General features: G+C 50.0%; 1 protein-coding gene across 1 annotated transcript in view; it reads left to right on the forward strand.

Moving 5' to 3' along the window:
- LOC120990576 (chloride channel protein ClC-Kb-like) overlaps positions 1-16,347 on the forward strand; it is a 55,165-nt gene that overhangs the window by 14,915 nt on the left and 23,903 nt on the right. Inside the window, exons 4-5 of the mRNA XM_040419478.1 lie at positions 3,168-3,307; positions 3,609-3,686. Coding sequence (XP_040275412.1) covers positions 3,168-3,307; positions 3,609-3,686 — 218 coding nt within the window. The remainder of the gene's footprint in view (positions 1-3,167; positions 3,308-3,608; positions 3,687-16,347) is intronic.

Raw genomic sequence — 16,347 nt, forward strand, 5'->3', positions numbered from 1 at the left:
CTATGAGTCTGCCCCGCCCCCTGCAGGGTGATACAGACAGAAGAGAGCTATGAGCCTGCCCCTCCTCCTGCAGGGTGATACAGACAGAAGAGAGCTATGAGCCTGCCCCTCCTCCTGCAGGGTGATACAGACAGAAGAGAGCTATGAGCCTGCCCCTCCTCCTGCAGGGTGATACAGACAGAAGAGAGCTATGAGCCTGCCCCTCCTCCTGCAGGGTGATACAGACAGAAGAGAGCTATGAGCCTGCCCCTCCTCCTGCAGGGTGATACAGACAGAAGAGAGCTATGAGCCTGCCCCTCCCCCTGCAGGGTGATACAGACAGAAGAGAGCTATGAGCCTGCCCCTCCTCCTGCAGGGTGATACAGACAGAAGAGAGCTATGAGCCTGCCCCTCCTCCTGCAGGGTGATACAGACAGAAGAGAGCTATGAGCCGGCCCCTCCTCCTGCAGGGTGATACAGACAGAAGAGAGCTATGAGCCTGCCCCTCCTCCTGCAGGGTGATACAGACAGAAGAGAGCTATGAGCCTGCCCCTCCCCCTGCAGGGTGATACAGACAGAAGAGAGCTATGAGCCTGCCCCTCCTCCTGCAGGGTGATACAGACAGAAGAGAGCTATGAGCCTGCCCCTCCCCCTGCAGGGTGATACAGACAGAAGAGAGCTATGAGCCTGCCCCTCCTCCTGCAGGGTGATACAGACAGAAGAGAGCTATGAGCCTGCCCCGCCCCCTGCAGGGTGATACAGACAGAAGAGAGCTATGAGCCTGCCCCTCCTCCTGCAGGGTGATACAGACAGAAGAGAGCTATGAGCCTGCCCCTCCTCCTGCAGGGTGATACAGACAGAAGAGAGCTATGAGCCTGCCCCTCCTCCTGCAGGGTGATACAGACAGAGGAGAGCTATGAGCCGGCCCCTCCTCCTGCAGGGTGATACAGACAGAAGAGAGCTATGAGCCTGCCCCTCCTCCTGCAGGGTGATACAGACAGAAGAGAGCTATGAGCCTGCCCCTCCCCCTGCAGGGTGATACAGACAGAAGAGAGCTATGAGCCTGCCCCTCCTCCTGCAGGGTGATACAGACAGAAGAGAGCTATGAGCCTGCCCCTCCCCCTGCAGGGTGATACAGACAGAAGAGAGCTATGAGCCTGCCCCTCCTCCTGCAGGGTGATACAGACAGAAGAGAGCTATGAGCCGGCCCCTCCTCCTGCAGGGTGATACAGACAGAAGAGAGCTATGAGCCTGCCCCTCCTCCTGCAGGGTGATACAGACAGAAGAGAGCTATGAGCCTGCCCCGCCCCCTGCAGGGTGATACAGACAGAAGAGAGCTATGAGCCTGCCCCTCCTCCTGCAGGGTGATACAGACAGAAGAGAGCTATGAGCCTGCCCCTCCTCCTGCAGGGTGATACAGACAGAAGAGAGCTATGAGCCTGCCCCTCCTCCTGCAGGGTGATACAGACAGAGGAGAGCTATGAGCCTGCCCCTCCTCCTGCAGGGTGATACAGACAGAGGAGAGCTATGAGCCTGCCCCTCCCCCTGCAGGGTGATACAGATAGAAGAGAGCTATGAGCTTGCCCCTCCTCCTGCAGGGTGATACAGACAGAAGAGAGCTATGAGCCGGCCCCTCCTCCTGCAGGGTGATACAGACAGAAGAGAGATATGAGCCTGCCCCTCCTCCTGCAGGGTGATACAGACAGAGGAGAGCTGTGAGCCTGCCCCTCCTCCTGCAGGGTGATACAGACAGAGGAGAGCTATGAGCCTGCCCCTCCTCCTGCAGGGTGATACAGACAGAAGAGAGCTATGAGCCTGCCCCTCCTCCTGCAGGGTGATACAGACAGAAGAGAGCTATGAGCCTGCCCCTCCTCCTGCAGGGTGATACAGACAGAAGAGAGCTATGAGCCTGCCCCTCCTCCTGCAGGGTGATATAGACAGAAGAGAGCTATGAGCCTGCCCCTCCTCCTGCAGGGTGATACAGACAGAAGAGAGCTATGAGCCTGCCCCTCCTCCTGCAGGGTGATACAGACAGAAGAGAGCTATGAGCCTGCCCCTCCTCCTGCAGGGTGATACAGACAGAAGAGAGCTATGAGCCTGCCCCTCCTCCTGCAGGGTGATATAGACAGAAGAGAGCTATGAGCCTGCCCCTCCTCCTGCAGGGTGATACAGACAGAAGAGAGCTATGAGCCTGCCCCTCCTCCTGCAGGGTGATACAGACAGAAGAGAGCTATGAGCCTGCCCCTCCTCCTGCAGGGTGATACAGACAGAAGAGAGCTATGAGCCTGCCCCTCCTCCTGCATGGTGATACAGACAGAGGAGAGCTGTGAGCCTGCCCCTCCTCCTGCAGGGTGATACAGACAGAGGAGAGCTATGAGCCTGCCCCTCCTCCTGCAGGGTGATACAGACAGAAGAGAGCTATGAGCCTGCCCCTCCCCCTGCAGGGTGATACAGACAGATGAGAGCTATGAGCCTGCCCCTCCTCCTGCAGGGTGATACAGACAGAAGAGAGCTATGAGCCTGCCCCTCCTCCTGCAGGGTGATACAGACAGAAGAGAGCTATGAGCCTGCCCCTCCTCCTGCAGGGTGATACAGACAGAAGAGAGCTATGAGCCTGCCCCTCCCCCTGCAGGGTGATACAGACAGATGAGAGCTATGAGCCTGCCCCTCCTCCTGCAGGGTGATACAGACAGAAGAGAGCTATGAGCCTGCCCCTCCTCCTGCAGGGAGATACAGACAGAAGAGAGCTATGAGCCTGCCCCTCCTCCTGCAGGGTGATACAGACAGAGGAGAGCTATGAGCCTGCCCCTCCTTCAGCAGGGTGATACAGACAGAAGAGAGCTATGAGCCCGCCCCTCCCCCTGCAGGGTGATACAGACAGAAGAGAGCTATGAGCCTGCCCCTCCTCCTGCAGGGTGATACAGACAGAAGAGAGCTATGAGCCTGCCCCTCCCCCTGCAGGGTGATATAGAAGAGAGCTATGAGCCTGCCCCTCCTCCTGCAGGGTGATACAGACAGAAGAGAGCTATGAGCCTGCCCCTCCTCCTGCAGGGTGATACAGACAGAAGAGAGCTATGAGCCTGCCCCTCCTCCTGCAGGGTGATACAGACAGAGGAGAGCTATGAGCCTGCCCCGCCCCCTGCAGGGTGAACCAGTGTCAGACATAATAAAGGTGTTTTGTTTTACAGGCTCTGGAATCCCGGAAATTAAGGTCACCTTGCGTGGAGTTGTCTTGGCTGAATTCTTTACTTTTCGAACATTTATTGCCAAGCTAATTGGTGTCACGTGTACATTGGCTGCTGGGAGCACAATATTTCTGGGGAAAGTGGTATGTATTGTTCAGTGGAGGGCACTGGTCCTGAGGTGGATGTGTGAGGGTCTGTACAGTGGAGACATACAGGCAGTGGGGCAGATGTAATCACACCAGTACATATGTCTCTTTGGCCAGTTTATGAGCTGGTGCAGATATACGCTTTTAAGTCAATTCTCTGGCATAAATTATAATACATCTGTTTGTCCAAAAAGCCCAAACAACACCCCAATCTCCCTCCACACACAAACCTATATGAATGAAGCTGATTGTTAATAAATAGACTGACAGGTAGTAATGTGCAGCCATCTCTCCGCAGGGACCCTTCGTACATATGGCCACTATACTTGCAACTCTTCTAGGAAGACTGATGGTGAAACTTTCTGGAGCTAAAGAGGTAAGAGGAGCTGTATGTGTGTCACTGGTTTTATGTAGTGTGTTACATTGTCAGGTGTGAATATGGTGTGATATTATCAGGTGTGATATGTACAGTGTGATATAATCAGGTGTTATATGTAGAGTGGGATATTATCAGGTGTGATATGTACAGTGTGATATTATCAGGTGTTATATGCAGAGTGTGATATTATCAGGTGTTATATGTACAGTGTGATATTATCAGGTGTTATATGCAGAGTGTGATATTATCAGGTGTTATATGCAGAGTGTGATATTATCAGGTGTTATATGTACAGTGTGATATTATCAGGTGTTATATGCAGAGTGTGATATTATCAGGTGTTATATGCAGAGTGTGATATTATCAGGTGTTATACTGTGTGTGACATCAGGTGTTGCTTTACATGTGATATTATCAGGTGTTATATGTACAGTGTGATATTATCAGGTGTTATATGTACAGTGGGATATTATCAGTTGTTATATGTAGAGTGTGATATTATCAGGTGTGATATGTACAGTGTGATATTATCAGGTGTGATATGTACAGTGTGATATTATCAGGTGTGATATGTACAGTCTGATATTATCAGGTGTGATATGTACAGTGTGATATTATCAGGTGTGATATGTACAGTGTGATATTATCAGGTGTTGTGTAGAGTGTGATATTATCAGGTGTGATATGTACAGTGTGATATTTTCAGGTGTGATATGTACAGTGTGATATTTTCAGGTGTGATATGTACCTTGCTTGTTATTGGGGTGCAAGTTCTGTGTGATACAACCAGTTTTGGGATCTATTAATAGGAAAAATAAGTACGTATTGTTAGCCGTTCTGCAGTGAATTTACATTATCATACAGATATTGTTGGGGTGTATTAATAAGAAAAATAAGTATGTCTTATTGTCCGTTCTGAGGTGAATTTATATAGGAAAAATAAATACGTCTTATTAGCCGTTCAGCGGTGAACCTACATTGTTATACAGCCATTGTTGGGGTGTATTAATAAGAAAAATAAGTATGTCTTATTGTCCGTTCTGAGGTGAATTTATATAGGAAAAATAAATACGTCTTATTAGCCGTTCAGCGGTGAACCTACATTGTTATACAGCCATTGTTGGGGTGTATTAATAAGAAAAATAAGTACACTGCTCAAAAAAATAAAGGGAACACATAAACAACACGATGTAACTCCAAGTCAATCACACTTCTGTGAAATCAAACTGTCCACTTAGGAAGCAACACTGAGTGACAATCAATTTCACATGCTGTTGTGCAAATGGGATAGACAACAGGTGGAAATTATAGGCAATTAGCAAGACACCCCCAATAAAGGAGTGGTTCTGCAGGTGGTGACCACAGATCACTTCTCAGTTCCTATGCTTCCTGGCTGATGTTTTGGTCACTTTTGAATGCTGGCGGTGCTTTCACTCTAGTGGTAGCATGAGACGGAGTCTACAACCCACACAAGTGGCTCAGGTAGTGCAGCTTCTCCAGGATGGCACATCAATGCGAGCTGTGGCAAGAAGGTTTGCTGTGTCTGTCAGCGTAGTGTCCAGAGCATGGAGGCGCTACCAGGAGACAGGCCAGTACATCAGGAGACGTGGAGGAGGCCGTAGGAAGGCAACAACCCAGCAGCAGGACCGCTACCTCCGCCTTTGTGCAAGGAGGAACAGGAGGAACACTGCCAGAGCCCTGCAAAATGACCTCCAGCAGGCCACAAATGTGCATGTGTCTGCTCAAACGGTCAGAAACAGACTCCATGAGGGTGATATGAGGGCCCGACGTCCACAGGTGGGGGTTGTGCTTACAGCCCAACACCGTGCAGGACGTTTGGCATTTGCCAGAGAACACCAAGATTGGCAAATTCGCCACTGGCGCCCTGTTCTCTTCACAGATGAAAACAGGTTCACACTGAGCACATGTGACAGACGTGACAGAGTCTGGAGACGCCGTAGAGAACGTTCTGCTGCCTGCAACATCCTCCAGCATGACCGGTTTGGCATTGGGTCAGTAATGGTGTGGGGTGGCATTTCTTTGGAGGGCCGCACAGCCCTCCATGTGCTCGCCAGAGGTAGCCTGACTGCCATTAGGTACCGAGATGAGATCCTCAGACCCCTTGTGAGACCATATGCTGGTGCGGTTGGCCCTGGGTTCCTCCTAATGCAAGACAATGCTAGACCTCATGTGGCTGGAGTGTGTCAGCAGTTCCTGCAAGACGAAGGCATTGATGCTATGGACTGGCCCGCCCGTTCCCCAGACCTGAATCCAATTGAGCACATCTGGGACATCATGTCTCGCTCTATCCACCAACGTCACGTTGCACCACAGACTGTCCAGGAGTTGGCAGATGCTTTAGTCCAGGTCTGGGAGGAGATCCCTCAGGAGACCGTCCGCCACCTCATCAGGAGCATGCACAGGCGTAGTAGGGAGGTCATACAGGCACGTGGAGGCCACACACACTACTGAGCCTCATTTTGACTTGTTCTTAAGGACATTACATCAAAGTTGGATCAGCCTGTAGTGTGTTTTTCCACTTTAATTTTGAGTGTGACTCCAAATCCAGACCTCCATGGGTTGAAAAATTTGATTTCCATTTTTTTATTTTTGTGTGATTTTGTTGTCAGCACATTCAACTATGTAAAGAACAAAGTATTTCAGAAGAATATTTAATTAACTCAGATCTAGGATGTGTTATTTTTGTGTTCCCTTTATTTTTTTGAGCAGTGTTCTGCAGTGTTTTTTTTTTGGGTGTTCTGCGGTGAATTTACGTTGCCATACAGCCATTGTTGCTGTGTATTAATAGGAGAAATAAATACGTCTTATTAGCCGTTCTGCGGTGAATTTACATTGTCATTCTGTGGTGAATTTTTTTTGGTGATACAGCCTATTTTGGTCTTTGACTTTGTCGCAAGTGACATTAGACACCCCCAGCCAAGAGTCGGTGGGTTCCTCTGAGACAACGCTTATTTGGCATTGCCCGTGAGCAGGCCTTGTGCCCTCACCTGTCCCAAACCTTCCTCTGTCATTTTCAGTTCCCTCAGCCCATGAAGTATTATATGCCGTAGGCTCAGATCCACTTTTCAGCGAGGATGAGCTTCTAGAGGACAGTCAGATGCTACTGCCCAGCCAAAATCTTGAGGAGACATTCACTGCTTCCTCCAGTAGGCGGGCAAGTAGTGATGATGAGAGTAGCAAGGGAGCTGGTGTTGCGAGCAGTCAGGCTTCTGGCCCTGAGACCGTTGAGAATGATGATGTAGCCGATCACACTTGTGACCCGGGTGAAGAAGGAGCTTCATCATCATCAGGAGAAGAGGGTGGCAACTTACGCGTGAGGCAGTGGCTGAGCCAGCAAGATGGTATCGTGGCCGTGAGTCAGCAGGGTGGCAGCCGTGCGAAGTCGGGAGCCAAACGTGCCCTGAGTAGAGCACGTGCTTCGCAGGAGCCTAACGTTTTGGAAAGTAGTGGTGCAAGGGTTCATGGAGGCAGCAGTACCAGGCAGTCAGCGCGGAGTGTTGGGGGGAAAATGCCATACTTGGCGGTGTGGCAGTTTTTCATCAAGGCGCCAGAGGAGTTGAACATGGCCATTTGCTGAATCTGTCAGCAGAAGGTGAAGCGTGGCCAGGGTGCCAATGTTGGCACCACGGCCCTGAATCAACAAACGCAGCATCGCCATAGAGTGGCCTGGGAGAACCGTAGCTCCGATGTGGTGGTGCAGCCTGCCGCAGCAACCGCTGCATCACCCAGTGGCACGCACCCCTTTTCCTGCAGTGAAGGTTCCACTATTTCAGTCGAAGGGAGCTGTCTGTCCTTCCCATCATATACTGGTCCTGATGCTCCTGCTCCTCCTCCTCCTCCTACTCCCCGTCATTTCATCAGCAACCGATCACCGAATCGATTGCTAAGAGACAACAGTATGCGTGCACTCATCCAACAGCGCAGAAGCTGAAGGTGCTACTGGCCAAGTTGCTGGTGCTGCAGTCCCTCCCTTTCCAAGTGGTGGACCTTTCAGAGAACTGATGGCTTGTGCTGGAGCCAAGGTGGAGAGTCCCAAGCTGTCATTTCTTTGTGAAAAAGGCAGTACCAGCCCTGCACACGTACAGTACAGACCAAAAGTTTGGACACACCTTCTCATTCAAAGAGTTTTCTTTATTTTCATGACTATGAAGGCATCAAAACTATGAATTAACACATGTGGAATTATATACATAAACAAGTGTGAAACAACTGAAAATATGTCATATTCTAGGTTCTTCAAAGTAGCCACCTTTTTCTTTGATTACTGCTTTGCACACTCTTGGCATTCTCTTGATGAGCTTCAAGAGGTAGTCCCCTGAAATGGTCTTCCAACAGTCTTGAAGGAGATCCCAGAGATGCTTAGCACTTGTTGGCCCTTTTGCCTTCACTCTGCGGTCCAGCTCACCCAAAACTATCTCGATTGGGTTCAGGTCCGGTGACTGTGGAAGCCAGGTCATCTCGCGCAGCACCCCATCACTCTCCTTCATGGTCAAATAGCCCTTACTTTCAAAGTTTTCCCAATTTTTCGGCTGACTGACTGACCTTCATTTCTTAAAGTAATGATGGCCACTCGTTTTTGTTTACTTAGCTGCTTTTTTCTTGCCATAATACAAATTCTAACAGTCTATTCAGTAGGACTATCAGCTGTGTATCCACCTGACTTCTCCTCAACGCCACTGATGGTCCCAACCCCATTTATAAGGCAAGAAATCCCACTTATTAAACCTGACAGGGCACACCTGTGAAGTGAAAACCATTTCAGGGGACTACCTCTTGAAGCTCATCAAGAGAATGCCAAGAGTGTGCAAAGCAGTAATCAAAGCAAAAGGTGGCTACTTTGAAGAACCTAGAATATGACATATTTTCAGTTGTTTCACACTTGTTTGTTATGTATATAATTCCACATGTGTTAATTCATAGTTCTGATGCCTTCAGTGTGAATCTACAATTTGCATAGTCATGAAAATAAAGAAAACTCTTTGAATGAGAAGGTGTGTCCAAACTTTTGGTCTGTACTGTATGTCGAATAGAAAGTGGGCCAGTCCTTGAACCTGTTGGTGTCCGCTCAAGTTCACGGCAGCGCCGACGTGTGGAGCTGTAACTACATTCAAGGACAATATATGTCCTATACGGCCCACTGGGTAAATGTGGTTCCTGCCCAGCCACACCAGCAACTTGGCCAGGGTGTCACGCCTTGCCCTGTGAATGTGCGGAGGTCTGTCAGACTGGCTGCACATGTCTGACTTCTCTGTTTGTTTTGATTTGGGTTTGAGCTGGATCCACCTTCCCTCAGGTTTACTGGGTTTCATTGTTAGTGAGGCTATTTATCCCTCCTTCCCCCAGTGGCCTGTGCGGGTTATAGTTCTTTCCTGGGAGCTCTTGATGTGTGGTGGATTGTCTGCTCCAGCTCTGCTCAGATAAGTCCTCTCCTTCATTTCCCCCTTGTGTGTTGTCTAGGCCTCTAGGGAGACGCTTGCTTCCTCCTGGTTTGAAGAAGCAGGTCGCCTCTTCCCTTTTCCCTGCTGCTTAGGGTTTGCCCAGGGTGTTTAGGTTTAGGCGCGAGGGCATGTGCATATCCACCATAAGGGTATGCACATGGGCACAGCAGTTTAGGGAAAGCTTTTAGGGATCGCTAGGAGGTGACCCTTTTCTCCCTAGCTTTTGGGCCTAGTCGTTTGTTCTGTTTGTTTTCCTGTGTTTGGTTATTTCCCGCTTGCCTACCTATTGTGACACAGGGTTGGTCCTGCAACAATGTCCGCCTCTGCCTCCTCATCCTCCACCGTTTCCTCAGCCTCCACTGCAGGAACAATTCACAGTGCCCCTCCAGCATACCACATGTGCAGGGCACGGCGGTGTCACTCTGTTCTGCACCTAGTTTGCATGGTGGCGAACTGAGTCACATAGGGGAGGAACTGCTTCGCGTCCTCTATAAAGAAATCGAATCCTGGCTTTCTCCTTAACAACCAAAAATCGAAACCATGGTCCCTGACAATGGAAAAAATATGGTGTCGGCTATGCGTCAAGGAGGGCTGAGCCATGCGCCCTGCATGGCGCACGTGTTTAATTTGATTGTAAAGAGGTTCCTGAAGTCTTCCACCCATCTGCAAGACATCCTAAATGGCCAGGAAACTTTGCATGCACTTCAGCCACTCGTGCACCGCCAAGCACACCTTCCTTGAGCTGCAGCAGCAGAACGGCATCCCCCAATATAGGCTAATATGTTACGTTTCCACCCGTTGGAATTTCACCTTCCATATGTTGGACCAACTTATGTAGGGATATAATAGGGAGGCATTATCCACACTACAGGGAGAGTGCAGGGACAGCTTAGAGATAGTGTAGGGATATAATAGGGAGGCATTGTCCACACTATAGGGAAAGAGCAAGGACAGCTTAGAGATAGTATAGGGATATAATGGGGAGGCATTATCCACACTATAGGGAGAGTTCAGGGGACAATAGAAGAGTGTAAAGCCTGGCTAAGAGGAACTATTCTATTACACCTTGCTGCACTAATTGGGGATCCAAAGTGATCTAAACAGTAATTCTAGTAATACTTGATTCTGTTATTGGGGTGAAACTGCGGCCTGATACTACAGATTTTAGGGTGCTCACGTTCTATTATACATAAGCATATCCGTTAATCCCTAATTGTGGAATTGGTATGAAATTGCGGCATGATACAACAAGTTTTGGTGTGTTTTTTAAAAATATATAAGTACATCTATTCATCCTTGATTCTGGGGTGAAATTGTGGCCTCATACTACACATTTTTGGGTGCTCAAGTTCTATTATACATTAGTATATCCATTAATCCCTAATTGTGGAATTGGTGTGAAATTGTGGCCTGACACTACTGCTCTTACAGTTGCAATATAGATAAGCAGCACTACGAGCCCAAAAACGGGGTAAAAATCATGCCAGTAATCCAGGTACCTAATATAAGGTCCAGTTCAGGGTGGTGCCCACAGATGGGGATCCAGGCTTAGGGGTCCCTTGAAGTAGCAAATTAATTAAGGAATCTGCAGCACTCTTCCTTCATTAATTTGCTTTTACCCTTACAGTTACAGACAGGCCGTGGCCAAAATATTTCTGGAGCTGGCAGAAGTAGCAGCAGAAAAAGGGGGGGGGGGGGGGTGGTAACAGCAACAGGCCAGAGCTGGCAGTGTCATCCAGCAGTCGTCTTTTGACCAGCAACCCAGTGATGCTTGAATGGTTGACTTGGTCTTCTACCTCATCTCAAGTGACATCAGACACCCCCAGCCAGGAGTCGGTGGGTTCCTCTGACACCATGCTTAGTTGGCATGGCCCGGGAACAAGCTCTGTGCCCCCACCTGTCCTGAACCGGCCTCTGTCATTTTCTCTTCCTTCTGCTCGGGAAGTATTGTATGCCGTCGGCTCGGCTCTGCTTTTCAGCGAGGACGAGCTACTAGAGGACAGTCAACAGCTACTGCCCAGCCAAGATCTGGAGGAGACATCCGCCACTTCCTCCGGTAGGCGGGCAAGTAGTGATGATGAGAGTCACACGGGGGATGGTGTTGCGAGCAGTCAGGTACGTGGCCCTGAGACTGCTGAGGGTGACATCAGTGACGTGCAGACAGTAGCAGATGATTATGATGTTGCTGACTGCATGTGGGAGCCGGGTGAAGAGGAGGCTTCATCATCATCATCAGGGGAGTGCTAGCAGTCTTAGTCCTGGGGGGCAAATCCAGTCAAGTGGCCCATTTTAGCCACGCCCATTATTAAAAGCCCCTCCTACATATAATAGGCCACTCCCAACACACACTGTACAGCTGACATTCTATAGTTGCGGCCTGTCTCTACACATCATACGGAGAGGGGAGGACCTGTCCTGGCTGCACTGCCTGCTTATACAACAAGCTACAGCCAGGAAGCTCCTCCGCTCTCCTCCCTCCCCTGATCCTGCTCGAGGCCTGTGGTTCCCCCCACCATCTGTCACCCGCCCGTGGCCTGCTGCCCCCTTGGCCGTCCTCGCCCAGCTCTGAATCCTCCTTCTGCAAATGGCAGGAGGAGGAGCCGGAGCATCTCCTCTCCTACATAGCGCCCCCTACCTCTTACATCCAGTGATGTCACCTTTGTTGTAGACGTTCTCTTTCCTCATCTTCTCCATTCAGACCAGACCGCCATGATGATTTGTCAGCCATCTCCCGTCTCTGCAGAGATTGAGAAACAGACATTAGTTTCCCACATTTCCATCATCTTCACATCTTCTGAACACCCTTTCCTGCCACCCCCAATACTGTGCCCGCTGTGCCCCCAATACTATACTGCAGAAACAGTCCCCCTGGAAATACTACTACCACACAGATAGTGCCCCAATACTGTGCCCGCTGTGCCCCCAATACTATACTGCAGAAACAGTCCCCCTGGAAATACTACTACCACACAGATAGTGCCCCCAATACTGTACCCGCTATGCCCCCAATACTATACTGCAGATACAGTCCCCCTGGAAATACTACTACCACACAGATAGTGCCCCCAATACTGTGCCCGCTGTGCCCCCAATACTATACTGCAGAAACAGTCTCCCTGGAAATGCTACTACCACACAGATAGTGCCCCCAATACTGTGCCCGCTGTGCCCCCAATACTATACTGCGGAAACAGTCCCCCTGGAAATACTACTACCACACAGATAGTGCCCCCAATACTGTGCCCGCTGTGCCCCCAATACTATACTGCGGAAACAGTCCCCCTGGAAATACTACAACCACACAGATAGTGCCCCCAATACTGTGCCCGCTGTGCTCCCAATACTATACTGCAGAAACAGTCCCCCTGGAAATACTACTACCACACAGATAGCACCTTAATACTGTGCCCACTATGCCCCCAATACTATACTGCGGAAACAGTCCCCCTGGAAATACTACTACCACACAGATAGTGCCCCAATACTGTGCCCACTGTGCCCCCAATACTATACTGCGGAAACAGTCCCCCTGGAAATACTACTACCACACAGATTGTGCCCCCTTCAACAATTATTGGCACACAGTGCTCTAAAAAATAACTGCGCCCGACACTAATAGTATAAAGATAATGTCCCCCAAAAATAATTGTGCTAAGCTGATACTGTGCCCCCCAAAGTAACAGTGCTCCCCAAAATCCCACCAATAGAAATAATTCTCTGCCAGAGAACACTTAGTAGTAATAATGCCCCTATAGTGCCCATACTAGTCATCATGTTCCTCATAGCCTCCCAGTAGTAGTAAAGCTCTGCATAATACCCCCTAATAGTAATAATTCTCCTTATAATATGACAGTACATGAAATACCCCCGCTTAGTGCCCGCAGTTGAGATAATGTCCCCATAATGTATGCCAGTAAAAAATACCTCTATATAGTGCCCCAGTAAATGCCCTCATACTGCTCCTCTCCCCCTTCCCCATAGTGTCCCCCATAATGTGCCAGTAAAAAATGCCCCTTCTTAGTGCCCCCAGCAGATGCCCCTATAGTGCTCCTTTCCCCCATAATGTGCAAGTAAAAAATGCCCCTTCTTAGTGCCACCATATGCCCCAATAGTGCTCCACTCCCCCATAGTGCCCCCAAATAATGCGCCATAGTGCCGCTCTCCCCTATAATGCCTCCCATAATGTGCCAGTAAAAAATGCCCCCTTAGTGCCACCAGATGCCATAGTGCCCCCCATAATGTGCCAATAAAAAAAGCCCCTTTAGAGCCCCCACTTCCCCATAGTGCCCCCAAATAATGCCCCTATAGTAACACCAGATGCCCCATAGTGCCATTCTCCCCTATAGTGCCAATAATAAATGCCCCCAGAGTGCCACCCCAAAACAAATGGGGCTGTAAGAAATGGCAGCTCCCCCTGAAAAGAAAAAAACACTAATACTTACCTCCATCAGCAGTGATGCGATGCAGGCCTCTTCCGGCCTGTGTCCCCCGCTGGGTGCTGCCCGGCTCAAACGGCGCAATGATAATGACGTCATCGCGCCGCCTGAGCCGGCCTCTGATAAGCTCCCTTCCCTGTTCAGAAGAACAGGGAAGGGGGACGCCTCTCCCCCCCCTGCCCCGCCGCAGAACAGGCATATGTATCGCTGTCCTGAGGTCGGTGATACAGATGAATATCGAGATGAGCGCTCATCTCCTACTGCCCGCCTTGGTGATCGGCGGTGCGGCCCTGAGGAATAAAAATAAATAAATATTTGTTAAAGGCCGTTTTTTTAGGGCGGCCTGGGGGGCAATTGCTTGCACGTAAGGCAATGGCTAAGCCAGAAGGGTGGTAACGTGGCCATGAGTTAGCAGGGTGGCAGCAGTGTGAGGTCTGGAGCCAAATGTGCCTGGGGTACACCGTCTGCTATGTAGGAGCCTACCTTTCTGGAAAGAAGTAGCAGTGCACGGGTTCATGGAGGCAGCAGGCAGTCAGCATGGAGGGGGGGGGGGAATGCCATACTCGGCAGTGTGGGAATTTGTCATCAAGCCACCAGATGACGTCAGCATGGCCATTTGTAGAATCTGTGGGCAGAAGGTGAAGTGTGGCCAGGGAGCGCTCTTTCACTCGTACAATCTTGGGCCACTGAACAGTTCTTTATACCTGCCGCTAACATCGACCCCGTGACTGCCCAAATAAGTGCAGTGTGCAGTGATTGTAAGAGCGACACCTGTCATCTGCATGTCATACGGACTCACAGTATTATTGCACTACCACAGCAGACTCCCTATGTGTGTTACTGCAAGGCACAGTGTTCTACACCGATATACAGGCACAGTGTTCTACACCACTATACAGGCACAGTGCTCTACACCACTATACAGGCACAGTGTTCTACACCACTATACAGGCACAGTGTTCTACACCGCTATACAGGCACAGTGTTCTACACCGCTATACAGGCACAGTGTTCTACACCTCTATACAGGCACAGTGTTCTACACAGCTATACAGGCACAGTGTTCTACACCGCTATACAGGCACAGTGTTCTACACCGCTATACAGGCACAGTGTTCTACACCGCTATACAGGCACAGTGTTCTACACCACTATACAGGCACAGTGTTCTACACCGATATACAGGCACAGTGCTCTACACCGCTATACAGGCACAGTGTTCTACACCGCTATACAGGCACAGTGTTCTACACCGATATACAGGCACAGTGCTCTACACCGCTATACAGGCACAGTGTTCTACACCACTATACAGGCACAGTGTTCTACACCTCTATACAGGCACAGTGTTCTACACCACTATACAGGCACAGTGTTCTACACCGCTATACAGGCACAGTGTTCTACACCGCTATACAGGCACAGTGTTCTACACCACTATACAGGCACAGTGTTCTACACCACTATACAGGCACAGTGTTCTACACCGCTATACAGGCACAGTGTTCTACACCGCTATACAGGCACAGTGTTCTACACCACTATACAGGCACAGTACTCTACACCGCTATACAGGCACAGTGTTCTACACCGCTATACAGGCACAGTGTTCTACACCACTATACAGGCACAGTGTTCTACACCGCTATACAGGCACAGTGTTCTACACCGCTATACAGGCACAGTGTTCTACACCCCTATACAGGCACAGTGTTCTACACCACTATACAGGCACAGTGTTCTACACCACTATACAGGCACAGTGTTCTACACCACTATACAGGCACAGTTGTAACGGTCGCGTACACACACACACAGGGGGGAGGGAAGTGACCACTGCGCTCCACCCTTACCCCTGGCCCTGCCTACTTGCCTCGCGAGTCCTAATGACAGGGGACAACTGGACGGCAATCCCTAACTTGGAGTAAGTGCAGGGATGACAGACAGACAAACAACAGGACGTGAACGGACCGAGTCAATACCAGGAAAGCTGCAAAGTACAAATGGAGCAAGCAGAGAATTGTCAGGAGAAGCCGGGGTCATAAATACCAGGAGAGCAGAGAAGTACAAGAGGAGTCCTAAGAGAGTAGTCAGGTGGGAGCCGAGGTCACAATACCAGGACGGAAGCGCAGTACAAGAGGAGCAGGCAAGAGGATGGTCAGGAACAGGATCAGGTAAGTATTCAGCAGTCCAACAAATAGCCAGGAACCTAGAAATTAACAGGCAACCTGTAGCCAGCAGGCTGCCTGTATTTATAGTGGGGAGTGAGGGTCATGTGACGTGGCCAGCGGCACATGACCGACAGACCAACCAGTCGAGCACCGAGTGATCAGCTCGGCGCTCAAGGCAGACTAGGAGCAGGGAGCCACCCAGCTAGTAAAGCCGCCCTGGGAATGAGGTCAAACACAGAACCTCATTCCAAAAGCTAAGCAACAGTTCTGCGGGCAATGGGGGACCGAGTGCACCTTCGGAACCCCGTGACAACAGTGTTCTACACCACTATACAGGCACAGTGTTCTACACCACTATACAGGCACAGTACTCTACACCGCTATACAGGCACAGTACTCTACACCGCTATACAGGCACAGTGTTCTACACCGCTATACAGGCACAGTGTTCTACACCGCTATACAGGCACAGTGTTCTACACCACTATACTGGCACTGTGTTCTACACCGCTATACCACTATACAGGCACAGTGTTCTACACCGCTATACAGGCACAGTGTTCTACACCGCTATACAGGCACAGTGTTCTAC

This window comes from Bufo bufo, chromosome 1 (assembly GCF_905171765.1).
Source record: "Bufo bufo chromosome 1, aBufBuf1.1, whole genome shotgun sequence".
Taxonomy (NCBI): domain Eukaryota; kingdom Metazoa; phylum Chordata; class Amphibia; order Anura; family Bufonidae; genus Bufo; species Bufo bufo.